Source organism: Dermacentor variabilis, chromosome 2 (genome assembly GCF_050947875.1).
Source record: "Dermacentor variabilis isolate Ectoservices chromosome 2, ASM5094787v1, whole genome shotgun sequence".
Lineage (NCBI taxonomy): Eukaryota > Metazoa > Arthropoda > Arachnida > Ixodida > Ixodidae > Dermacentor > Dermacentor variabilis.
The window spans coordinates 30388869-30416651 of NC_134569.1; the positions used below are offsets into that span (position 1 = coordinate 30388869).

At 47.5% G+C, this 27783-nt stretch overlaps 1 protein-coding gene across 1 annotated transcript; it reads right to left on the reverse strand.

Annotated features, from left to right (window-relative positions):
* Positions 1-336: 336 nt before the first annotated feature.
* LOC142571599 (homeobox protein orthopedia-like) lies at positions 337-27539 on the reverse strand. The gene is made up of 5 exons (XM_075680095.1): positions 27344-27539; positions 26285-26530; positions 12615-12890; positions 6280-6395; positions 337-3115 (listed from the first exon to the last, which is right to left on the reverse strand). Exons 1-4 carry the CDS (start codon positions 27404-27406, stop codon positions 6303-6305), a joined length of 678 nt encoding a protein of 225 aa, XP_075536210.1. The 5' UTR covers positions 27407-27539; the 3' UTR covers positions 337-3115; positions 6280-6302.
* Between the last annotated feature and the right edge of the window lie 244 nt (positions 27540-27783).

Sequence of the window (27783 nt, forward strand, 5' to 3'; positions counted from 1 at the left end):
ACTACTTTACAGACCTTCCGAAATGTGCGCTTTTCGTACGTTAGACTTCATTGACAGAATACTTTTCTCGTGAAGATTGTTATAGAGTCAGTTTTTTGGATCACAAAAGATGAAAGCACAGCATCAACATGGTAAAGGCCATGAAATTAACTAGTAATAAAGCGCGTTTCAAAGGTAAGGCTCTAACGTAAACGTAACAGAGCTTGAACAATGCACTTTTTCCCAAGGACATTATGATAGGCAAAGAAGACTGTTTACATACAATTAATGAAATAAAAGAAAAAAATCCATGCTTTTTATCATAAGCATCGCAAAGCATAGACGACGAACTTGTAACAAATGCATCAAAGAAATATTGTATTTTGCGGGGCAAAAAGCAGACAAAAAGAGAGAGACATCGAAAAATATTTAACACAAGCACAGCAGAGCTTGGACAATGCACTTATTGCTGAGTACCATCAGTGGAATACTATAATATATATAAAAAAGAAAATTTGTCAGCATAACATTACACCCAAATAAAGAGGAAAAATAGGAGAGACATCAACAACACGACCTCCGTGTTTTCAACAACGACTCAAAGAGTACGGAGTATTAAATGCATGCAAAGAAACCCTGTTTGTCCGTTCACTGATCATTGTCCTCGCGGGTAGTGGAAGAAACTGCGCTTTACACCGTACGACATCGGCGTGAACGAAATTTCACTCACAAAGATTTTGTCGGTGCGTAACGGCGCGTGAAGAAGCGAGAGAGAAAACAGGTCCACAACAATAATAATAATAATAATAATAAAGAGTACAGTTCAAAGAATCAGAAACCAGAGATCACCGTGAACAGATAACAGATGGCACGCTGAAAGCTTTTGAGGTACTACGGCATGCTTATGTGACACCTGGTCATATATAGTCTCATTGTGTTATCGGGACTCGTATGAGGCGGCCTCTGTTTCACATTCAGTGATTTGCGCCGCCGCACATCCTCCCTCCTTCGCCTTTCTCTTTAATCTCACTAAACGGTAGGAAATAAGAAGCTTTACGGGCCATGTATTGGCAGCTAAGTCATGGCTGCAAATGTAAGCGATTTTTCGCTTAGGTTCCACAAAGCCCGGTGATCGCAAAAAGACAACTCAAGTGTGTGAACACTGTTGCATTTAAGTTGAGAATTAGAAACAGAAAATCAAGCCAGCCTGTGCATGCAGAGGCTTCTTACACTTTGAAGAAAACGTTTTTTTTTTTAATATCCACGCTGTTTCCCCGTTGAAAAGCCTCATTTAATTACTTTGAACTGTGCGCCACATGATCAAGTAATGGCTAATAACGCCTAAAATAAGTGTTTCCACTTTTTTTTTAAATGCAAGAGTTAATACCTCAGGGCATACAAGGGTATGAAATGCGGGTGAATAAGGATGATTAAACGAATGAAAAAATATTTGCGGATCTAATAAAGTCCACGAGGGAAGCACTTCGTAGGCATTGCTGGATGCTCAGCTTATTAGAAATTGTTCTACCAGAAATCAATGTTTCCCGAGATTTACAGTTTTCCGCTAACATCAATGTAGGCTTTCTGCTCAGCTGTCTTTCTTTTTTTCATGTTAATACAAGTTTAGCTTTCTCTTATTTTCTTTCAGAGGACATGCACACGCCTTGTGTATGCATACCCCAAACGCAGAACTGGAGCCCTGTTCTGTGTTTAAAGTTTGGGTTAATTGTCGTGCTGTCAAGAGCTTTCTAATACACTATTTTTTTTTGCATTTTAGGTTATTTGCTTGGGCGAGCACATTCGTGGCACTAGTGACCAAAGCCAGTATAGTCAGTTGTGAACAAGCTAGCACCACACTCCTGGTGCAGGCCGTGGTCACCAATGGAATTACTTATTCGAAGTAGACAGAAGTAATTTACTTTATGTCGATTTTACAAGCCTGCATGTGAGCAAAAGGAAATGAAAAGGCGAGCTGGCATATAAACAATAATACTGCGTGACCACGAAACGGAGTTGAGGATGATTTCAACAGTAACGAACCGAGCACATGCAACGAACTCAGCGAGGTTGAAAGAAAAAAAGGAGAGAGAGCGAGAGAGAGAGAGAAAGAAAAGAAATTGCTCAAGGGGCGCCCGGCTCTCCTAGTGCCTGAGGCCGGCACAGGCCGAAAGAAAGGAACGCAGAAAGGAGGCGGCGCTGTGAGATTGCAGGAAGCGCACGGAGAAGAAAAGGGGCTTCACGACAACATAGTCACTTCAGCTGTTTGCTGCGCATGCGCCTGAAGCTAACAGCCCGTCCTCTCTTCTCCTTTTCACGCCCAGAGTTCTGTTTTTTTTTGTCTTTTTTCTTTTTCTCAGGCGTCCCCCGTTTGTCGCTGTGAATTGCGTGGCGACACTGCGCAGTGGCACCGATACGAAAACAAACCAACACCGCAATGAAACAAATACGCAAGACTGACACGAACGATGCAGCGCTAGAAATAAAGAGAGAACAAAAGACCACTGCGCTGACTGGCTACAGCCTCTTAGGTTGCCATGACAATAGGGCCATGGCGCCCGAACGTAGCATAAGGGGGGAGGGGGACAGGGGGAGCAAAGAGTAAAGAAACGACGATCGTAAGACGAAAAGAAGACGAAAAAAAAAAAAGAGAGAGAGAATAACAGTGTGTGGTGCAGTATATTTACACAGCGCTGTCAGATTGGTGTCGTGGGCTTCCATCGGCGCTTGCGATAGCTGTGCCAGGACAATCCTGTCACAATCGATGATGTCTTTTCCGGTCTGGGAAAATCGGCTGCGTTCGCCAGACGATGCACGCACAACTTGTTCGTCCGCCGACCGACGGGTAAGAAGTCACTTCTCGCCTTGTTCTCTTCTTTCCACGGTTTCTCTCTGTTTCTTTCTTTCTGTTTCGTACGCGACAGTAACACGGTCACGTCACACGCACGAAAATTCAAGCACGCACGCACTCACGCACACACTCACGACGGCGACAGGCTCGGAAGTTGCTTCTCTGTACCTCCGCGTCTCCATTCCTGACTCACCGTGGACGAAAAAAGAAGAAGAGTGGCACCCCGACGACAAGCTTCACGTGAGGTGCGACTGTCCTTGCCGTTGTAGTTTGCTTGTTTGCAGGAACCTTGACAAGGCGAATAAGGAAGAGAATATAAATATCGCGACATGACGGAGCAGCAGGAACTACGCAGCAACACGTTTGAAAGCCGCTTTTTAATAGAACCAACAACAACAAAAAGTACGCCTGTCTTCTCGTTACTCTTGAACGGCTTGCATTAGCGGAGCTGGGGGACGCATGCAGAGCAACTGTACACCACGACGTTCAACTGTATGCAATACAACATAATGGAACTATATACAACGCTAGACACGTTCGCTGCCATGCAAAGGGCGACATTCATGTACGCTACTCCTGATGGGAGGTATGGTAATGGGGGGCAAGTTCAGCAAACGCCATGCATTTATTCTGTTCCACTGCTCTTCCGATGACCTCTACACGATAGCAACAGCTAACCTGAACACAAGAGCGCGAAATCGCCATTAATAGCTGCAGCTGTGAGGAACACCATTGCAAGGTGCATGGACCTATCACTGATTCACTACAATTTATGTTACATTTAAATATACACCACTATTGTTTTTTGGCGCCGCATATAATTGCTCCGCCTATTTAATAAAGAAAAAAAGCAATGGTTTGTAAAGCGTACTTTACTGCAAGCATAGTGTCTACAAGGTGAAGCTGACTCTTAAACCCAGAGCGCGGAAAGAAGAGATTACTCATTCTACTACTTTTGCACTCAGTTAGCTCAGAACCACAAAGAAGGGACATATTTACTGTGATGTTCGCTCACAATGGCAATCTGTGATTGGTCCGCGCCCATGAACTAAACAATCACGACAGCTTGCAGCTTGTTCACCCTAACGAAGGCCACGTAGTGAGTAGCTGACCCGCTGTATCTGAGGTTCGGCCTCTCTAATTAAAAGTGAACAGCACAAAAAATGCAAATGTATTTCCAGCTAATATTTGAATATTGGGCCCAAATCAAAACAGGTCACTCTTCGAGAAGAATAAGTTTCGCGAGCAAGTTTGAGGTTTCGTCGCAACGATACAATATGGTACACGCTTTCGTTTGTTGGATTAAAAATTGATCCTTATCACGATGGATGCTGACCGATACTAAATGTATCTTGCTGTCGAGGCTTAATGGGGGACTGCTTACACACATTAACTTTAAAGCGCTTGTCGCCAGTAAAGTCGATGAGCTGTATAGTCGGCAGCTACGACACGCGTATATAAGCAAGACGGTGTCTCATGACCGCACTGCCTCAGACGTAGCATATAGGCGCTGTTTACAAATACATCAATTTCCGACTGATCAGAAGAATTTAACATGTGTTATAAGCTCGTAACGACCGATTGAATATTGCAGAAGTATTGTGAACAGATTGGAAATATTTTCTGTAAATAGTCAGGAAAAGAAAGTAAAACGATCGGTGCTTCCTTTGCATTTATTTGCGATAGAATGGACACCCAATAAGCGGTGTTAAAACTTGTGCACTGCCACTGCGAACCTCACGAAGCTTCGATCATGCTGTCATAATAATAATAATAATAATAATAATAATAATAATAATAATAATAATAATAATAATAATAATAATAATAATAATAATAATAATAATAATCTGCCTCGTTACGCCTATGCTGGTCGATCATGCTGTACACGTACAGTTATCCAGGAAAGCTCAGAACGATGCAACAATTGAATTAGTTGTTTGCGGCCGCGCACCTTTCACATGACGCGAATGCAATAAAAATATAGATCACTTCGCAAGCTAATGCATGACGTGCGGGTCGTCGGCAAACAACCCTACGCACAAAGCGATGCGTGGCGACATGGGGCCATGTATGAAAGATGGCGCGGGCGCATAGAAACCAGTGAGCGTTGCATGCTCAAACGCACGTCCTGTTCGACTCCGCGCGACGACGGGGACAGTGTTAAAAAAAAAAAAAGTGTGGTTGTGGTGGTTGTGGTTGTTGTAGCTACAGGCGGGTTTAGCTTTGCGATCCACATTTCGAGCAAATTCGTGTATCTTAAAAATGTGAGATGGCATGCAACTTCCTTGCGGGTTATAACGGACCCTTCTGGAAACACAAAATGTTTAAGGCACGCAAGTGGAAGGCCTTTCTTCTGTACGTTCTATAGACGAGCATCCTTTTCACCACGTTATTTTGATCACAAATCACGACCACAGAAAGTGTTAGATGTCCGCTGCATTAAGCACACATCGGAGAATATGTACGTCCCGCTTTGAATAATCATGCAGGCGTATCGGCAGAATTTGTCCTTATCCAATGCAGTAGAGAGGCGTCCTTTCGACGAAACCATTCGGTTACTCAAGGCGCATGCGGCTGGATGACACATGACACCAGTACGTCACGCGTTGCCTGTGTCTCGGCGTCGAGCGGACAATTTTATTAGGCCTAGAAAGCCGCGCATCGATGCCGCAGAAGTTGAAGCTTCAAAAATACAGCCGTAGATAATCGCGAAATATTTTGTTTTGTCCCCACTCCCGAAACTCATGTTCTATAGCTTTGACTTGAGAACAGCTTCGTGTAATGCATGAGTTCTGCCGGTAGTGACAAGAGCTCTTAATAAAGGATCACACTGAAATTTGCACAAAATGGCCATTTGGGGTTGTATATATGCAGCGTTGTTTCCACATTATGCCTTTTGAAGAGCTCTTATCTAAACACAAGGGAGCGGAGAAACTGTTGATGCAAACGCATCAAATGGACCATTGAGCGAAAAAGCCGGCGTCTGTAGCAGTGAAACGGCAACTAAATTCACATTGGCTGCGATGCCACGTCACGAGCGCGCTTCGACGGAGCAGATGCGGCGACGCTACGCCGCGGGGCGAGACGGGTTGTCGTCGGCGAGCCAATCAGGTGACGCGCGCGTGCGGGTGTCGCCATCTCGCTCTCGGAAGCCGCCGCGCGGTCCGTCCTCTCTCTCTCTCTCTCTCTGATGTTAGCCGCGGCGCGCGCCTGCAGGCCTTGGTGGCCATTGCTGCTCACTCGGTCGCTCGTCACGCAGGACGTCGGCAACGTGCAGTGTTGGCACCGTAGGCTGCTGCTGCTTGCTGGTTCGGGCAGCACCACACCGCTATGTTACATTACTCGCAGCGCAAAACTAGAAGGACGGCTCATCAGCGATGGGACTTGCAACAGTATTAAAAATACACAATAAGTATTCTTTTCAGAAAAAAAGAAGGTGTCACACTCACTTAGAAATGTAGCTTGGCGTGACCTAATTCCATAGCATGTTGGAGTCGAGCATGCTCCAAGATTGTAAGGAGTTGTAGCAGTTTCCGAAGTCTGGTGGACTGCAGGAATTCGCAGCCTGCAATCAAAAAGTGGAATATATCTCAGACTGCATAATTCCAAATCAACACATTTAACTCAAGAAGCGGAAGTGCTATGCGCCTTATTAACGTGAACTCGAGCACCTTACGAATCAAAGTGTCATCTTTTTAATACTGGTGTGCATTAGAACGGGATAAAAATACCTACTGCCGGCGCCCGCGGCCGCGGGGAATGTACGCTATCCAAAATGAGGCTTGGAACTGCGTGTCCCCAGCGATCGCGCGGCCGAATGGCCCAAGTCGCGCGTGCACAGGAGACAGGGGTCCCAAAAGGGGTCCCCACAGCCTATATTCCAAGCACCATTCCATAATTTGTGGGCCGTCGGTTTAGCAAAAAAGGAAGAAAGATAAAAACTTTTCGCTTGTGCAATGAACACATGCGCACAAAAAAAAAAGAAAAAGGACAAGAAAAAGAACACTGTTTATAACTTATGTCGAGCCCTGTGCGAATCCACTGCAGCACGTTCACAACCATAGCTGAAGCACATTATCGGAACCTCATAGATTCCCATGCATTTTATGATGCTAATATATGAGTTAATGATGATTTTGCCACTGATCTATGTATGCACCTTGTAATGCCACTGTTCCTGAGATTCAATTTGGGCGTCTGATTTCAGCTTTCGTTGAACGTTTTCTACAACCTTTCGGACCAGTTCGCCTCACCCTTTGCACACTTATTTACCGTGTTGATGTAATGATGATAACTGCGAAGAACGCCAAACACATAATTTCGAGTCTGAGTAACAGCTCAGTACAGCAATCCCAGAAAAAAATGTGGCTGCAGTAGGGCGGCAGTTCCTCATTTCTTATTGCTATGGGGTTCATTGTCGGTTAGCGGGAATCCCAGTCACGTCGGCTCCAGAGTATAGAGCAGCCGAGCAGTTCCAGCCAAGCGCCAGCGTGACGTAAGCAGCGACACCGATATTTTGGTCATTGTCTTCCTCACTTCAGGAGCCATGCGACCGCAGCGACGCTTGTGCTATCTTCGTCATTGCAATGGCCCCACGGAGAAGAGTAGCCATCCTGGCGAATCACGGTGACATCATGATAAGGGGATCGTAATGCGGTTTAAGCCGGCTGACGTGTATGGTCTTACGACCGCAACGCCCCAGGTCGTCTGACGGCGTCAGAGGTTCGACCACATAGTTTACAGCAGATGTGCAGGCGACGATCCGGTAAGGTCCGTAATATTGAGTCATTAGCTTACACGAAAGACCGGGAACCTGAGGCGGAATCCACCACCACGCGAGGGAGCCGACACGGCAAGCGGGAGTGCTCAGGTCGTTGTCATGTCGACTGCACTGGTGAGCTTGATCTTCCGTCGTGAAGGTAGGTGCACGTTTGCGGATTTCTTTAACGCACTTGGCTGTTTCTGATATGGGCCGATATGCGGAGGCGTCGGGTTGGTATGGCAATACTGTATCGAGCGTGCACGAGGGTTCTCGTCCATACAACAAAAAGAATGGCAAAAGAAACCTGTGGTCGCTTGAGTCGCGGTATTGTGAGCGTGGGTTACAAAGGGGAGAATAATGTCCCAGTTGGAGTGGTCCTACACGACGTGTTTTGTGAGCATGTCGCCAAGAGCGCGATTGAAGCGGTCAGTTAATCCATTTGTTTGAGGACGGTAAGCGGTGTGTGTGCAGTGAATGACGGGGCGCTTGACAAGCAGGGCTTCAACCACTTGGGAACGAAAGACATGCCATCTGTCACCGAGGAGTTCTCAAGGAGCGCACTGTCGAAGCACGAAATTGCGCAGGATGAAGAAAGCAACCTCACGTGCCGTAGCGGCAGGAAGGGCGGCTGTCTCAGCATATCGGGTGACATGGTCAACACCAACGATTATTCGTCGGTTTCCAGAAGTAGTGCACAGGAGTGGGCCGTAAATGTGGAGGCCGACGCGATCGAAATGCAGCGCAGGGCAAGGTAGGGGCTGAAGAGCGCCGATCGAGCGTTGTGGAGGAAACCTGCTTTGTTGGCAGGCTTCGCAAGCACGGATATACTTGGGGACAAAGTTGTACATAGCGCGTCAGTAGAAGCATTGGCACAACCTTGCGTAACTTTTCAGCACGCCTGCGTGAGCACTCTGAGGGTCGGCATGAAAAGAAGCGCAGATGTCGGAGCGCATGTGACGAGGTGTTACGAGAAGCCACTCGCGACCATCCGGTATAGAGTTGCGGCGATAAAGCAGGTTGTCTCGCACGGTAGAATGAGAGGCTTGACGGCGGAGCGCGCGGGAGGGCGTGATGGCGGTAGGATCCGACAGAAGGTAGAGAAGAGCATGCAATCCACGGGTCCTTCCGTTGCTCCGAATGCATGGACTCGACGTTGAGCGCTGAAATAGCGGCGTACGGCAGAGACGCTGTATCATGGAGCAGAGGAGAGCGAGAAAGGGCGTCCACGTCGGAGTGCTTTCGTCCAGACCTGTACACCACTTGGATATCACACTCTTGTAGCCGCAGGGCCCAGCGATCGAGGCGGCCCGAGGGGTCTCTCAAAGTCGACAACCAGCAAAGAGCGTGGTGGTTCGTGACATAAAAGGGTCAGTCATAAAGGTACGGTCGTAATATCCAAAGAGCCCAGACTATTGCCACGCACTCGCAGTGGTTTCGGGGCAAGGGATATACGTCCTTCTGTGTTACTTTGTTGGCACGGCGGTAATCGACACATAATCGAATAGAATCATCTTTTTTTTTTTTGCGCACTAACACAACAGGAGAAGATCGCGTATTCTGGAATGGTTGAACGACGCCACGCTCGAACATGTCATTCACGTGGTCGTTGATTACACGACGCTCCGCCAATTAAACGCAGTAGGGGCGTTATCTGAGGGGAAACGGGGGCCCGATGTCGTTGTGGTAGGAAGCACTGTCTGTACGACCCAAGGAGTGTTCGGTACAGTTGAAGGAAGAGCGTAAAGTATCTAGGAGACACAAGAGTTGCTCGCGGTGCTCGAGGGAAAGGTTGGCGTCGATGCACGAATCAAAGACTTCGGAAGCCAATCGGGAGCTTCTCCGAAATGGTGTCATGGCGTCGAGCGAAAGGCCAGCAGAGCAGTCAGGCACTCCGAAACACTCAGATATGTCAAGGGGCGCTCGACAAAGTCGACGGACTTGTTGCGAAGGAGAATGAGCGAGTATGCGAACAGGTTGTGCACTAGCCTAATTGTTGTACCAGCGGCGACGTCAAGAACGGTGAATGGAAGTGGTAGAGGTTTACGGTGCAGAAACGCAGAAATCATGAGAGCAGGAAGGCAGCACAAGGAACTCATTTGTGTAAAGTGCGTCCTGAATAACAATCCTAGTTGTGCATGCTGCTGAAGGTTCAAGGGCTCCGGGGTGGCAATACGAAGTACAAGGCCAGAAAGTGATTGGGTGACCTTCCTTATCTTACGGCAATGAGACGGAAACTGCAGCGCCCGTGTCGACAAATGCGAATGTAGCAAGGTCCTTCAACCTGCGTTTCTATAATGTTTTGCGAGGATATCGCAGGTCTTGGGCATTTCGACAAGCGTGCAGCTCTTGCCTCCGGAGCTTCAGTACTTAGTTTCCCTCGCTGGAAGGCGGGTGACGACGCATCGGCAATACCGAACGGCGACGCGGCGATGGTGAACTACGGCTGCTGAAGTTCTGACGACCGGTGGTGGGCTACAGGTACGTGTGGATCAACGACGGCAGCCGGACGCAACAGGCGGCGGCGACAAAAACGCGCTACATGTCCTGCGAAACCACAGGAGAAGCATATCGGCCGCACTGTCCCGCGTGCGCCATGGATCTAGCGGCCGGAAGTATTCAGAGGGAACTTGAGACACAGGAGGAATTGCTGGGCTCGGTGGCGGCGTCGAGTAGGGGAGCGTCATTGATCTGGGACGCGACATGACTTTAGCGTACGTCAGCGGTGCGGCAATCTGAGCGTGCTGGTAGATCGACATGGTAGATCGACATCTGCAACATGCTCGCGGATGGCCTGCTGCATGGCAGAGAACAAAGGTTGGACAGCGTTCTCGGTGAGGGGGAGCAGCGAGAACTGGCGGGCCACCTCTTCACGAATGAAGGTGTATCAGCGTCGACTTCGAGGAGGATGAGGAGAACGGCGTCTGGCTAGGGACAGGCCATTGACTAGGAAGCGAAGCGGGCGCGTGGCTCTGATCACGTGTGACCTGCGCGAGGCTCTGGGAGATTAATCTGCCGAGGCGAATGACCGTCAGCTAGGGCCTTCTTTTCAGTAAAATATACTCCTGTTTATTGTGGATCGTCGTCATCACTAATTTTGCACGCCACAAAGACTGATTTGAGACAGCAGAGACCCGTCATCAGTCCGTCCGGGAGAAGTCGCCAAAGGAAGGGAGGCCACGTGAGGAACAGTTTGGCGGGCGAGCGTCTTCAATGCTCTTGAGGATTTGTTTAATCTTACCTTTCTCAGTCATCGTTCGGCTCACTCGTTTGCAGAGATCGATGACGTCTTTGATAGAACTACTGAAATCCTCGCCCGACTCTTGCGCTTGCTGGCGGAGGCGTTGTTCGGCACGAAGCTTTCGCACGGCCGGACTGCCAAATATCTCCAAGAAGGCACTCCTAAAGTCATTCCATGTCGCAACAGTTGCACCGTGGTTTCGGAACCAGAGGTCGGCGACATCCGCAAGATAAAAATAACGTTGGTGAGCTTTGTCCAATCGTCCTATTTGTTGTGGTTGTTCACCTTTCGCACGACGAAAGCCAGTCGTCGACATCAGTACCGGCGGCGCCACTGGACACACCTGGGTCTCGTTGACGAACGTCACCGCAGGTGACTGGTCCAGGTGACGAAGTGGGTCGCTCACCGGCGTCGTCTGGAATGTTCTTGGCGGTAGCGGCGGGCAGAGTGTGGCTCCGGAGTTGCAGGGCGAGTAGTTATCGTACCCCACACCTACACCAAATACTACGGGGTTTATTGACGGTTAGCGGAAATCCCAGTCAAGTAGAGTCTACTGCAGAGAGCAGCCGCGCAGTTCCAGCCAAGTGCCAGGGCGAGGGAAGCAGCGACATAGATCTTTTGGTCTTTGTCTTCCTCAGTTCGGGAGCCATGCGGCCGCAGAGACGCTTGTGATATCTTCTTTATTACACTATATAGTGTCAAAACTAAGCACAGAGACACGCACACACAAACACACGGTGCTCTTTTTCTTTGTGTGGGCCCCATTAAAAAAAATGCTATCTTTAAAAACCCAAACATAACGCAATGGTTTTCCTCCCATTTTTCCAATCGCAAGCAGTACGTTGAAGTGAACACTAAAAAAATCTACATTTACTAACGTTATGTCTGGAGTTCCCCAAGGTAGTGTCTTGGACCCACTGCTTATTTAAATTTTTATCAACGGTTTTCCTAAATATATTACGGTCCCTATAAGGTATTTTTTTTTGCAGACGATTGCGTAATATATAATCCAGTTAAATCTCCTTCTGATCAATGAGAACTAAATCTAAACCTCCAGGAAATAAATAACTCGTGCATTACTTGGCAGATGCATCTAAACGCGGCAGAATCCGTTGCAATTAGCGTTTCCAGGAAAGAAAGCATCCTAGAATGGACATACTCCATAGGTGATCACGAGCTTGCCAGAGTCGAATACCAGCGTTTGCACTCGCCAACTCAACTTTGTAATCTAGCTCACCTTCAACCACTAGAACAAAGGACAGAGTACGACAGGCTTAAATTACTCTTTCTAATAATTAAAGATCAAGTAAAAACTGACAGATCAAAGTACATAGAAATAAAAACTGGGGAAACATCAAGACACCTGAATAACATGTACATTCCTCCTCCGAGGCACCACAACGATTGCTTTAAGTACAGTTCTTTTCCACGGGCGATCAATGAGTGGAACAGACTGCCAAATTCCACTGTTTCATCTGAATGTGTACCTTCTTTCGTAAAGAAACTAAATGACTTAGTGTTTAAAGATGTAGAGTGTATTATATGCATTGTTTGCTGTGCTTCAGCGTAAAGAGCTTTGGCTATCCTTTGTCAATCACTGTTATGTGTTCATAGTTGTTTGTATAAGGAGTGCTCATATTTTAGTATGCACGCTCCTGTCCACCCCTGTTATAGCACAAATGAGGCTGACAGTATAATAAAATGAAATGAAATGAAATTTTTCGCTTTCTACTGATGGTGTTGCCACGGGTTACTATCCCACCTGAGCTTTCACCCATGCCTACCTGCGCGATGGTTGGCACGGACGTGGGCGGACCAAGCGGCGGCTGCCTGGCAAGTGCGGGCCCCAAGTGTCCCATCTGGGACATGCTGGCGTGCGGCGCCCAGCGCGGGGGTCCGCCGGGGTCCGAGGCCGAGCCGAAGGTGAGCCCCGCCGCGGCATCGCCCACCGAACCGAAGGGCGGCAGGCTGTGCGAAGGGAGCAGCGCCCCGGGGCTGCGGAACACGTTGCTCGTCTTCTTGCGCTTCTTCCACTTGGCGCGACGGTTCTGAAACCACACCTGCAAGGGGCGACACTACAGGGTTGGTCCGAGGAGAGCATGCAGCATTGGTACACGTAGCGCCTACTTTTACGAGTCACTGTATTGCGCTTTGGAGCGTTCATTTTCGGAGGAATGAGGAGGGTGACAGTCTAAAAACCTACGTGTCACGTGCAGCGATACCATGCAGCGCTAAAAATGGCCTTTTCATATTTCTGTTTCTTCCTACCAATCAGTGCGGGTTCCTCGTCTTCTGGTTACCCTTGCTACCTTTCACATTCTCTCTCTCTCTCTCTCTCTCTCTCAATTGCGTTCCGCAAGATAGATAAAGGACGAACGAAGGAGGACAATGGCACTTGTGCCATCCTTACAATAATATAATACCATGCACATTAATGAAGTTAGTTTCCGAAGATGAGACGACTGGGTCTGACGGTAAAGTTTACAGCGCACAGTGCGAATGAAACAAGAAAGCTGTATATGGCAAAAAAGAAAAAAGAAAGGAAAAAGAAAACAAGATTGTATTTTGGTGCTGAGAACGTTAAACCGGGACAAAGGGCTGCGTGGAGATTTGATTCGTTAGGTCAACAGTAATCTGCCTGTAGAGGTAAAACATAATAAAAAATATCAATATTCATAATAAAGCAACATCAAATGCAACCACAACAAAGCGCTATGCAGAGCTTCTCGAGTTTACGAACCCTGAATGTTTCGCTCGCTTCTAAAATTACGTAGCAATTCATCCTGTTAAATATATGGACTGAAATTGAGATGACAACTCCTGTACTTTTGTTATTTTCGTGACTTCTTTCAAAGGTTCGTTTTATTCGTACACATTGTCAGGTGGAAATGCTGGCGTACGGATACTGTGTCCGGGCCTTCCTCTGTACATCTGTCTGTTTCTGCGGAGTAGCGTGTCGGCCGAGCATATGCCGGCGAAATACAGCAAAACAGCTATCTTTCTCCAGATTAATGCACGGTATGCCTAGTTCGGCAGTCGTGTGTACATGGGTGTGTGTATGAAGGCGTAGACATGGGTACTCGTGCACTCAAAACGGCAAACAAAGAAAATATGTCGACCACACGTGCTCCTGTCGGGCCCTGCCAAATGTGAAAGGAACGAAACGTCTAATGACAAATATTCCAAAGGGCAGCACCCGAAAGGTTTAAACTAAACGAAACTAGTTGGCAAAGTGAGTTTATGTTTTCTTGGCAGATACAAAAATACAAACACAATACGGCATAGAAAATTGTTCTGTAAGCATTCGTATATTGCGGCATATAGAGGTAGGGCGAACTGGTCTCGGATTCGCTCCCCTCCTAATTGTTGTTTTTTTCTGGCTTCTGAACAGAATCAGTTAAACAAGAAAATGCTGTTTATCGGCTAAAGGAATGCGCTAGCCGTTGCGCCCAACATGATAAAACTCCCGGCTTAAGCCGTCCGCTCGACACTATACAGAACTTCGAGCCAAGACAGATCAAGGGAGAACTCTTTGCGGCAAGTTCAGTGCCCTGTCGCCGTACCTAATGAGAAGGCTGTTGTCCGTCCGGCGCCTACAAATTCCTTCCGTTCCGGGAAACAGGCCAGTGGCTTGCGCCCGTCTATAAGGCAGCGCCGGCGTGCACCCGGAATAAATGAAACTTTGCGGCCATGAGAAAGTCACACAAAGACAGACAAAAAACGAACGCGTCCCGGCCGCGACAGCTCGGCCGGGAGCGCGAAGAAAAAGTTGCCGCAGGAAGAGAAGGACTTTGGGCCGGCGACACTCGCGCCCCCTCTCCCTCTGCGCCGGCAGCCTAAACCCCCGGTGCGATAGGGAGCCCGACCAATAAACAGTCTAAGCAATCCTCGGCAAGCCCCCCGCAGGACAGCGAGAAAAGACAGTGGACACGCGACGACGCAGGGGAGAACGAAGGGGGAAGAGCGGAGGAACTGGAGCGCTGCGGGATATATACGATCGAGCACGGGCCTGGCGCCCGACCAGAGCGTGGCGCCGCTGTGGAGGCCAAAGTACAAGAAGAAAGGAACCGATAACCGCGGCGGAAAATACCGAGGTAAGAGGGAAAAGGGCAAGAAGCAACAGTGACCAACACCTCGCCGGAGGAAAGAGAAGAACGCTCCACGTGGCAGCGGCGTTCTCCAGAGACGCGACGAAACGAACACCGGCGACGAGGCTAGCGTTCTTGACGGCGCAAGAAAAACCACGGGCCGCTCTCTCGGCCACCGCAACTCCCACCGACGGTGGCACTCGGCAAGAAGATACGACTGCTTCCCCTTTCTCCTTTTCGCACCTCCTCCCTTTATACCTTAGCCGTCTCTCTCTTTTTTTATCCGCGTTCAGCCTCCAGCTCCCGCCGACCGCAAGCAGCAGACCGGGCAGAAGCCAAAGTCGTATCCAGAGCCGCGGCGGCCACCTAGTATAAATTACCAAAAAGGGCAGGCCGGAATGACGGTGACAACCGTCAGCGGGAAAGCGGAGGCAGACGGCGGCTGGGGGAAGCGGCGTTCCTGGCCTGCCACCCGAGCATCCCTCTTTCCCTACGCGCCCAGACTTGTCTCCGCTTCCCCTGCCCGCTCCTCCAAGTATGCCCGGGAGAACCGTTAGGGGGCGCATCGTGGCCAAGTCTCTCTCCCGGCCAAACCGAGTCGAGCCCGAATCCCGAGTCCGAAGCCGCCCGCGTCCTCTGGGGACGCGGTGCCGGAGCGTGGGTCGGGCCCGCGACAGGGAACCTGCATTTGATATTAATGTGGTTTTGCTGTTCCATTAAAAAGTAATCTCTGCTCCTCTCGCTCTTGCTGCTGCGCCGCCTCTGTCCCCCCTTTTCTTCTTTCACCGCTGTAGGTGGGCGGCCGATGAGTGCGCGCGAGGTGAGGCCTGCTGCCAACCGACGCCGCGGCTTTTCTTCCGAGCACTTTGCTCTCCGAAGCGTGTGTCTGTCCGTGCGTGCGCGAGAAGCTGAGGGCATAACCTGATGAGCAGCCTTCTGCACACTTATTGTTTCTGCCTCCTAGCTACGAAGGGAGATCGATACGCACCTGAGAGAAAGCTATCTGCAGGAACAAGTGGAGCACACGAGCTCACGAATATCGGCAGTGGCGGCGCGACTATATAGCGTTGTTGCAGCCATCACATTCCAAAGGAAGAGAAGTGCTGTAACGCCCACGCACCTAGATTTTTGTATAAGTAAATGATCTTATGTGGCCATTCTTAATCCGAGTAAACCGCGCATTTGAAGGGATGCTGATCTCAAATAAACTGCTTAAGAAAAAGGGCATGCTGTATCAAGAAATTACAAATCTCCTGGAGAGCCGGCATAGCAGAATGTTTTACATTGCGAACAAGTCGCAGTGTCTTTCATTTCATGAATTACGTGATGAGGGAGAAGCCCTTAAAATCTGAAAATGATAGCTTTAGGCTTAACGCAGAAAAATAACTAACAAAGAGTGGCTAAGGCTTTCTCAATGCCTTACTGCCTGACAACAAACACATCCCTGCAAGTAGTAAAACAAAGCTTTGAGGAGACTAACTTGAGAGGTCAATCAAAAGAGGTCTCGCTATGTTAAATTGACGAGAAAGCTACGTGCACACGATAAGAATGAAATGTTTATGCGAAAATATGACGTGAGGTTTTGTGTTTCATTGATTCAGATCCAATATTACTCAAGAAAGGCGTTACAATTATTTGTTTGTTTTTTTAACGGTGATCTTTGCCGCCCATCTCTACATCTATGTTACGTATAAATCTTGTTTCACTAACTCCAAGTTGGGAGGTCGTGACTCGCAGTATAGTCGTATTCTATCAAAATAAGGATCCAGCAGTTTTGCCAGCATTCATATGGCAAAATTCACGATTTTTCTAAAATAATATTATTAATTTAAAAATAAACAGCCCACTCGTTAACAAGAATGAACTAATAAGAACTTGCTCTCAAAAAGATCACAAACTTCACTGAATACCGCACGGATACTCGCGCATATATATAACAGACGCGCGAGTAAGACGCCAAAGAAATAACGCTGTGGAGTTTTCACCAGAATCAGGCATTTTGTCAACTGAAGCCGAGTTCTCATAGATTGGATGTCTCGGCGTTTAAAAATGCATTCGGTGCAAACTCCGGCTACATCTTTCTTGCTGAAGAAGAAGAAGAAGTAAAAGAAAACAACAAGAAATGAAGGCGCAGAACATCTTCGTCGACGCAGTTTTTCTTATCTGGGCTTACGCTTTCTCGGTGCATCTAAGCGAAGCGGCACACCAATAAAAAAAAAACAGGCTGGCCAGGCGCCGAAGGCGAGAAGTCGGGGTAAGTGGCTCCGGGCGCGAGGCAGTTTGTGCGTTGGCACGCGCGCGCGAATTGCTGCCGACGCGCGCCGCGCCATCTTCGCCCCGGCTCATTTCGACGCCCTTCACGGGACGCACTTGAAAACACCTCTGTGTGATATCGCGCGCGCGCGCATTTTCGTTCGGCTCCAGCGCGCGCTTAATGGAGCACGTCACCCCTCGGGCGCTCTCGACGTGATACAACTCGCCGCCCGCCGCCTCTCATTCCCCCCCCCCCCCTCTCTGCCCACCTCGCAACCCTTTCTATTCGGTCGCAGCCGGTGTTTTGAGGGTATACTCGCGGACTCGCCTGCAGGACAGGCGGTCGCTGTGCATCTTGTACATAGGCCATTTACAGAAGCAAAGGCTGTGGGAGCCTGGCCTCACAGCTCATCAGCCAAGAAAGCCATTCGAGCTCTTCTACACTACCTGAAGGCGACAGACTTAAGATATGCTTCACCTGGCTTAGTGCATGTTAAAGTGCGATGAAGACTCGTGTCTTTTCTCTCTCTCTCTTTCACTCCCCCCTCCACCCCCCGTATAGGTAGCCAAACTAGACAAAAGTCTGCTTCCTTATCTCTTTCTCGTCTCTCTTGTACATCGTGCAAAAAATGCTAAAGAAAGGGGGAGCCCGTATTCGCGCACGCACGAACGCGAACGCACACACGCACACACACGAGCATTTACATTGGAAGTGTTCGCAATGGCAAACTCTAGCCAATCCTGCAGTTTGACATATTAACGAAGGCCGCGAGCCAATGGCGAAGAGCACTTACGACTAAAATCATCTTCAAATAATCGCCCGAAGGACGCGGCGTTAAAAAAAAATTAATTCGTTCAGTCTAGCGAACCTCGCAGTCGTCCTAAACAGCGCATCTTATACGCCGTCGACATTTCACAGCAAAATTGCCACTTTCTGACATGCATGTGTCCCCGGACAGCTCCCTTTTTATTTTCCCATATTTCACTTTGGGGGGCCTTCGCTTTCATTTTTATGCATTTCCCAGGGGGATATGGTGCACGGCTGAAAGTGGATGCGGCGACCGCTTTTAATTATTTTGTAATTAATTATGGCAATTGAACCAACAGTTTTCAACACTGTAATCAGCCGACAGCGTATACGTCACTGAAGATATTTTTGCATCGGAAAGTTCTGTTGTGACCTGCGACTCGCGCAACTTGCTTCGGTTTCGTGCAGTAGACGCGGCTTATGCAAATACGCTACCGCGCTGTGTTCACTGCGGCACTGCAGATATTGTCTGCTATTAACGCGAAAGCGTTAAGGGCGCCGTGTGGCAGAAAATACGGCGTCAACGTCCCGCGTAAAGTGTCCAGCGTCGGAGGTCGTTTCGACAAAATGTTCGAACCACCCATACCCAGGCCCTCCATGTGACGCAAGGAAGTTACTAAACTAATTGAATTTATCAACTAAAATAAGTAGAAAAATCGTAAAGTACGACTTGCGCAAAACCTTCAGACATGATAGCGTCGGATTGTAATTTAAATATACGAAAAAACTTATTTCTGTTGCGCGAAAACTTTTGAAGGCCACGGAGCGGCACGCCCGTTTCCTTGCGACACTTCCAGATGGCGCTCGCCTCCACCGCATCGTGGCCTACACAAGAGGACGCGTTTCTACTAGAAAGCCCGCCTTCGTGCACAGCGTTCGACGCGAGCGTTTCCCGGTAAACATTACGGTTACACACGCTGGAGTTGCTATCGCGTTGCACTCTTAAAGGCGAAGCTTAAGAGGAAGCTTTAGCTCGGGTGCTCCTATCTAAATACATGTAAAAGGAGAATTCGTTTTTCTCGGCAACCACTGCACCAAATTTGACGAGGTTTGTTGCATTTAAAAGAAAGACTTAAAATCTAGTGACTGTTGGTTTCGAATTTTCGAGTTAGGGCGTGAATATTTTATTAAAAATTGGCAAAAATCGAAAATTTTCAGAAAACGAAACTATCAAGTTTACACCTCTGTAACTCGACAACAAAATATGATAATACAATTCTGTGAATTCTATCCAATAGTACATCTAAAGCGGACAAAATTGATATGTTACTCATGAATATAGAAAATTTTAGCAATAGGGAAATGCAACTTTTGCAGAACCCTTGTAACCAACGTAATAAAATCACGTAAGATGTAAAATGACGCATCAAATTTGTCCGCTTTGAATGATCTAATGGATGGCGTTTACAGAACCGCGATATCAGTTTTTTATGCAGAGCTATGAATTTGTAAACTTCGTGCTTCTATTTTTTTCAGACGGTCAAATATTTGAAAATCTCTTTAAGAAAATTCAAGCCCTAAATCGAAATTCCGCTTCCAACAGTCACTAGAATTTAACTTTCTTTTTCAAATGCAACAAATTTCATTAAAATCGGTCCAGGGGTTATCTCACAAAAACGTTTTTGCGTTTTACATTCATTTGAATAGGCCGCGTCGGAGTTGGGCCCGAGCTAAAGCTTCCTCTTAAGAGGAAGATTTAGCTCGGGTGCTCCTATCTAAATACATGCAAAAGGAGAATTCGTTTTTCTCGGCAACAACTGCACCAAATTTGACGGGGTTTGTTGCATTTAAAAGAAAAACTTAAAATATAGTGATTGTTGGTTTCGAATTTTCGATTTAGGTCGTAAATCCTTTATTAAAAATTGGTGAAAATTGCAAACTTTCAGAAAACGAAACTATCAAGTTTACAACTCCGTAACTCAGCAAGAAAAGATGATATCGCAATTCTGTGAATTGTACCTAATAGTACATCTAAAGCGAACGAATTTGACATATTACACATGAATCTCAAAAAATTTATTAATATGTAATTACAACTTTTGCAGAACCCTCATAAACAACGTAACAATTTCACGTAAGTTGTAAAATGACATATGAAATTTGTCCGCCTTGAATGATCTAATGGACGCCGTTTACAGAACAGCGATATCTGTTCTTGATGAAGAGCTATTAGTTTGTAAACTTCGTGCTTCTATTTTTTTCAAACTTCTGAATTTTTGAAAATCTTTTTAACAAAATTCAAGCCCTAAATCAAAATTCCGCTTCCAACAGTGACTAGAATTTAACTTTCTCACTCAAGTGCAACAAATTTCATTAAAATCGGTCCAGGGGTTATCCTAGAAAAACGTTTTTGCGTTTTTACATGTATTTGAATAGGCCGCGTCGGAGTTGGGCCCGAGCTAAAGCTTCCTCTTAAGCGTCCTCCAAATTTTTTCTCTTATTTTGTCTCTCGATGGGCTCCCTAAACCGCAAATTCAGTCGGTGAAATACGGTACGTAAAATAATACCTAATAGCCGCCGAATTGCTCGAATGTTCCACAAGTTGAGAGTCAGCGAGCAAAGTTATATAGGCCGTAGGTGTCGCGAAAAAGCCAAATACACGCCACGGTGTCACTATATATTTATGACTTTCCACTGCTGTTTACGAGGTCGCGGGGTCGTGGCCTCCGGCAGCAGCGGTAAGATTTCGGCAAGGGTGGAATGAAACAACGCGTTTGTTACAAGCTTTGGTTGCACGTTAAAGACACCCCCCTCCTAGGTAGATCGAAGTTCGAAATTAGATCCCTGAGCTCTTCAATACCGCATTTATCACGGCATCCAGTGTTATTTTGGAAGGTTAAACTCCGTCAACAAAGTGAAATACTGAATTTCTGTATAGTTTAAGCGCATAGCCTGAAATTGACAAGCGCGCCGTGGCCCTACGCACGCAACACCGAGTTCTCGCTCTGCATAGGAATGCGTACTGCCTATATACAGTAAAAGCTGCCAAACAATTTTTTTCTTTTTTGGGGGGGCGGGGGGGGGGGGTCGCGATTCCCTTTAACCCCATCCCGTCCACCCTGCTGGCGCTGAGCCGTGCTCCCGCATGGGTTGCAGAAAATAGCGCTAGCCTTTTCTCCTTCCCCACAAGAACCACTTCTCTGTATACTTTTGCTCACGGACGCAGAAGTGCGTCTGGTACGTCCGTGAATATACGGTCGCACGAGTCGCCAGCAGCCGCGTCTTATCGTCCAACCCGCTTCTGGGTCGGAGATTCGGCGTTTCTCGAAGGCACTGCTCACGAACGCAAGGTAACGAAGCAGCACGCATCAAAAGCAGCGGAACGAGAGATAGAGAGTGGGGCGTGCGCGTAACCTATAGATACGGAGCTGCGACGCTCGCGTGGCTGCGCACGCCTGACAGCTCGGCGACGACTGTCAATCAAGCGCGGCGGTCGATAAGAGGAGGCCACGCCCCAACTCTTCGCGACACCGATCGATGACGCCGCCTCTCGCTCTTCCCCGACGAGGAGTCGGGCCTCCGCCGCGTCGCCTGCGAGCGTTTATTTGCCCTCGCGGCGCCTCGATTACACGCCGCTTGCCTCTGCGCTTGATTTGGAAACACGACTTTCTCGCGCGCGCACTCGTAACCGAGCGTCGTCGTGCTGCTTCGGCTCGCGCCCACGCACGCTCGAGGACTGCTGCGCTCTCCGGTTTCAGTCGGTTCCTGACGGGCGCGCGCAGTTCTCAATTTCTCGCGCGCCACGTTTTCCGGGTCTCGCGTCTCGAGTGTTTCTGTTTTGCGACGAACAAAACGTTTTGGCGTTATTCTCGGGCTTGTGTCACACTAACTGTTTCTTTGTTTTTCCCGTCCTTTTCTACTATAATAACGAGCGCGAGCTAAGCTGCTTGGTCCTTGCTTTTTATGACGCGACACAAGTAAACCGGGTTTTTGTTGCCTCCCAACAGAGCATTTAGCATCAGCTGCCGCAAGTGTGCGTTTGAAACCGGAATGTAACGATTAGCTATATAGGCAGTTTATTAATTTCATGGCATTAAGGGGAGAAATATATAGTCACGCATCTTTGTTCTACTTTTTGCCAGTGACCGCGTTCATCGGATTGTCACTGTTATAAGCTGTTGCTCGGCGTAGTTGCCCACACCTACACACAGTAAGCGAAATTTATTGAACGCAAATCTGCAGCAATGGAGACGTGTCAGACCTGTTTATCCGCGCGTTGCGAATAGCGTTGCACATGCTCGAATTTACGTAAGCAATAGCGATTACTTTGACATGCATACGGTAATACCTGTATGAATAGCGCACGTACTCGACCTATGGGGTTGAATTCGACGACTGCACTCGCAACTATCGCTGTGGTTCCGAGTGTTGCTTGTCTTTCCGGGTGCAAGTTTGCCCAATAAATGGAGAGTTCAATTCTTAGATTAGATCTTCAGACTGACACCAACTAAATAAGTGAATTTTATTAGCCCCACGTTTCGAAGCCTGTTCGGCTCCTTCTGCAGGGGGTATTCTTCAGGGTTGGCGATGTGCAGCTTTTAAACGGTCTTTTGTAAACGGGAGGGGAGAGTAGGGAAGGTCGGGAGACACCTGGCAGACGGGAGAATAGGGCAGGGGTCGAAAGGGTGGGATGCCCGCAGCGGTGCTGGTTCGCTGGGATGACCGATGCTGGGGGAGCTTGACCCGCGAGAGTGCCGGTGACAAGATGCGGGGAGGGGGGGGGGGTGCACGGGGGAGCGCAGACGTTTTGGTGTTGGTGACCTCGAGCGGAAATCTACCTGGCTGGGCGTCCTTTTCTTCTTTTCGTTATGTGACCAAGGCCATGGATATACACCGAGGGTAGGTTGCCCTTCACGCGGTTTATTCGGCCCCTTGAAGAAGGAGCCGAACAGGCTCCGAAACGTCGGGCTAATAAAATTCACTTATTTGGTTGGAGTCAGTCTGAAAGGCTTAATCAATTTCCCAATCAGACAGGCGATTCTGTCGAAATGTTTAGCTTCAATTCTTAGCTTACACTTTTGGCAGTGTTTGGTTTTTCACCTTCATTACAAGGTGAGAATATACCTAAATACAAAAACAAACTTACTGAATGCGAGTACGAAAAAATGAGCGAGTTCATTAATGGCGGAAAAAAAAAAGAAAGGACTTTAGTGCAGAATTTAGATCACGAAGTTCCGGTAATGGTTACATGGCTTCCCTCACGTAACTATTCTTATGGATATCATACAAGCAATGACACAGGAAGTTCTATTATCACATAAGATCAAAGGAAACGAAATGTGGCAGCGCATAAAAACAAGCAAACCATGGATCTCATCTTAGAACACAAAAAGAAAAGAAAATTATTTTTATACTTGGTTACTAATCTATATTAATCCCTGTCAAATGATATGTCACGACGCACGCCTCTTGGTGCATGCAGAAAGTATAAAAGACCGACAATGACAAACTACGTTCCCATGATTTCTTCTTTATCTGACCAGACGAGATCGAAAATTTCAAACTCCTATTTACAGAAACACATATCTAACATAATCGTTCAGGCATTAGTACAGCTGCGCAAATTAGGTGTTATCAATACTTCCAATCTGAAAGCCCGTAATTGTACTTCACCTCATTATAACGCATTTTGCAGAAAAGCAGCCTTTACAAAAACAACAACAACGAAGCTTTTCTTTTCGGCAAGTAGCTCATATAGTTGGCTATGAGAACCAGGAGCCGCACTTCGTAACAATTATGCCATTTTACGCTGTTCTTTCATTATTATCCGTCACGCCGAATGCCCGATAAAGCCGGTAATATTACACCGCGATGTTATATTGCTACAATATTCGGCCATAGGATCAAAGCAGCAGGGACGAACAATGACCAACATAAAACGAGGCGTGAGCGGGAAAGACAGCTATTGAGTACAAAAACTCAGAGGCTGTTCACCATTTAGCAAATGAAGAAATGTAAGCCCGCTATGTGACTGCATAAGCAGCCTAATATATATATATATATATATATATATATATATATATATATATATATATATATATATATATATATATATATATATATATATATATATATAGTAATAAACGAGAAGAACGCTAACAAGAATGAAGTACTGGAATATCTTTGTATGCTGAGGATGAAAAAAAAAAAACTGCTATTTTGTGCAAATTTCACAGCAGTGACGTGTATGTCTAGCGCAATTTTACGCGCGGTAAGCTGGGTTGCATTAAACGTTCGCGGCGATGCGCGAACGATCTGCGTGCAGTGTCACTGTCCGCCTACAGTCGGGCTTTGTAAGTACAGTCTGCACTTCGTGTATGACGATACTTGGGTACAGTACTGTACAAAACACTAGATTAAAGAGAAGAGGGTGACCGGCCCTCAGCTCCCATACTGGGCCGAATACGGTTTACGGGTTTACGTACATCATTTTGAATTACTTCAGATGACTGCAATATTGGGAACGTAAATACAAAAGATGTGAATTTGCACTATATATATATATGGGCTCTGATGACTTGAAGCTGCGTTCGCGCCTACTGAGAGGTGTCCTTGCACCTTTCTGGAACGGAGAAATAGGGGCTAGTTGGCCATTAGGAATTTCATGTGTTCTGGAACCGCGACCCGCTGGACAAGGAACACACATAAACGTGCAGGACCAGCGCTGAGTGCTAGACTTCACGTTGTACCATGTTATACCACGTTGCGAATGCTGTGTGCGTAGCATTTTATCTCTGTATAGTGAAAATGTGTGAGTAACCTAGTCAACGTTACAACATATGGAACCTTATTCTGTTTTCTTTTATAAACAAAAATGCAAGTTGAGCGGAGGCTAAACATAGGTATTAGGTTCGTGCATTTAATGAGCATATTCTTCACAAAAATATTTTCTTTTGCTTTCTTTCTTGCGTATTATTAGTATTTATTTCAATTTGGCCATAGAAGTTATGCTCCTGTACCAGCCCTTGCGGGGCTAGTTTTTATTATACTGAACTTCAGCTCCCCCACGGAATAAATTGTCTTAATAGATATAAAATAGAATTTGATGGAATGGTTGCTAGAACGCATTTGAGGCTCTTCCTAAGCAAGACATTCCCAAAGGGCCTATGCGATGCGATTAGAATGGTGTGCGTGTTCGAGAACGCCTGTCCAATTTGATATAAAGCGGCGCGAAACAGGAAAACGAAAGATTTCTCCTCTATTATCCCCTTCGGTCACGAATTACGATCGGCTGTCGATAAATGTGTGATATTCACATAATTTTATTCCAAGATGCTGGAGACTCAACAGAAAGCAAGTCAAGGTGGGATAATGACTGTGCATTTTACATGGTGACCCATAATAATTACATAGCAATTAAATATTCATTTATTGTACAGTCGGTCATGCTACGTTTCTTCGTTAAAGTATTGAATTACCCGCTCTAGTTACATGCAGATGTTAATTATTCGGTGCAAGCATTACAACAAGGCAATGATTTTTTTTTTTATTGTAAAACTTGATTTGTCCAACAGCAGATCTCTAGAAATTGGTACCGCAACACACCGCTTCAAGTGTCCCGTAAAGCGCGGCGGTGCCTTCACCGAGGCGGTCGTAAGTGATACATCTTACTAAAAAGTAAAACTGTTTATGTATTCCTTGCAACCACTGCACAGAAATAGCAAAAATAAGTCGCGTCCACAAACAAGTACGCCGTGACAGAAGGGTTTAGTAAATAAGCCTTCCAAAATGCCAAAAACACCCTTATTACCGCGAGAATACCCTTGGTACAACCCAGAAAAGGGGGTTAATACGAAAGACGGGTAGCGACACCGACTTGAAGTTCCCGCACTAGCCCGTCATGACGTCATGAAATTTTACGGCGTCTGCTAGGGCCTAGGTAATTATTTAATGGTTAAGATTTACCACAGTGTGTCCTAAAGGAGCCAAAGACTGAATATGGCAAGTTTCAAGAATTTTTTGCTGAGCCAACGCTGCCAAAATGCGAAAACTTACTTTGAAATCCTCGAAATCACACTGACGTACAGACGACCGGCTTTCGGCGCGAAATAATTAAGTATCATCGCGAAATTAACGACAACAGAGTCTTCGAAGGCTATTTGATCAGTCTAAACTGATTCATAATTAGGAAGGCCATAGTTATTAAGGAGTCCCCCATCATGGCATTTCTTGCATATCCGGGTAAATCTTTCAGAAGTTAAGCGCCACGAGTCGGGGGAAGACGAGCACTGCGCGGGCGCGCGGCCTCTGTTCTCGTCCCCCCTCCTCTCTCTTCCCACTCACTCTGCTGAGTGTGGGCTTTTACCTGGACGCGCGACTCGGTCAGTCCGATCCTCATGGCTAGTTCCTCCCGCATGAATATGTCCGGGTAATGTGTCTTGGAGAAGGAGCGCTCCAGCTCCTGCAGTTGCGCCGGCGTGAACCGTGTCCGGTGGCGCTTCTGCTTGGCGGGCTTGTCACTCCCGCCTCCGTGCTGCGATCCACCGTGCGGCGGGTGCTGTTGCTGCGGCTGCGGAGGTGGCTGCTGGCCAGCCAGGGGTCCCGATGAGCTCTGCGAACGCGCGCAAGCCCGCCATGTTGTACGCCGCTTTTGTGTCACCGAGCGTGTCACGTGCAAGTGTATGGAATCAGTTGCCAAAGTAGTCTCGAAGCTTTTACACCGTTACCCGTGCACCTGCAAAGCTGTTGTGTTTCGATAGCCCGAGAAATTGAGAGGGGGGCAGCACGCTTATAAACTTCCTGTGCTTTGGAGAATCAGGCGAGCTAGAGCAGCCGTGCCAGAGTGTCACGTGCTATAAAGTGTCGTTCTCGAAGTATGTTTAGAAGCACTGAATGAAAACTATAATTTTGAGTTTTGAAACACCGCTATTTGCATCCGGAATTTTCAGCTGCGGCAGCACTGCCCAAAAAAGAAAATGTTCGATCTTGCTCAGGACATTCGTTGCTAGGCAACAGCAGATAACGACACTACTAAAGGTTACCTTATACCGCGACTCGCGACCTGCCACCGCGAACCTTTCCTGCGGGAAGGCAAACTCGCGTGCGACGAAGTTCCTGCTCCGTGTGCCCACGTTGGCACCTCGCGGTTGCGCATCCGAGGAGCATTCCGCAGAACGCAATACGCTAAACCAATTCGGTACCTAATCAGACACGCTGAATGTTTTCTATAAGCGACGAGTGTGAGCAGTTAAGAGAGAGAGCGATGGAGGGGGGAATCAGTAGTCGGCTCCGTGCAAAGCATATAAAGTAAGAAAGTTCGTTGATCGCCTAACACCGCGGAAAAAATGAGCGCATAAGTGCAGCTTAATCCAAGGTGTCTGCACAATGAAGAAATCAGACGTGAAACGGCCTCCGCTTCGCTCACTGAGTGCTGCTGCGGCTGCTGGTGGTGCTGCGGCTGCTGGTGCAGGTGTCCCGGCAGGCCCATGGAGTGCGGGTTCGCCTGCACTGGAGCGACGGCCGATCCCAAGGGCCGAGTGGCGGCCTCCAGAACCTGCAGTGTGGCGTGGCCCTGCGTGGGCGGCTCCACCGCAGGCTTCAGGGTCTCCAGGTCGGCTGCCTTGACGGCTGCGCCAGACCAAGCAAGTATAGCATGATGTTTAAAAGACAGCGCTAAATATGTACACAGGACAATAAACCATGGCAAAAAGCCTGTGGCCTGTAAGATAGCTGTTGTTTACCAAACCTCTTTGTCATGAGGCCTTTCGTATACCTAGGGCAGCCAGGCCGATGCATTAATGTAAGGCTATCGGAGAACCAGAATTCTTTAGACAAGAAATCTACAAACCTGGCAAAGCACTGCTT

Coding starts and splice junctions, on each gene's coding strand:
- LOC142571599 (XM_075680095.1), bottom strand. CDS start 27,406: ATGGGCCTGCCGGGACACCTGCACCAGCAGCCGCAGCACCACCAGCAG. Junction 12,891..26,284: donor TGACCGAGTCGCGCGTCCAG/GTAAAAGCCCAC, acceptor CGCCCCTTGCAG/GTGTGGTTTCAGAACCGTCG. Junction 6,396..12,614: donor CCGTGCCAACCATCGCGCAG/GTAGGCATGGGT, acceptor TTTTGATTGCAG/GCTGCGAATTCCTGCAGTCC.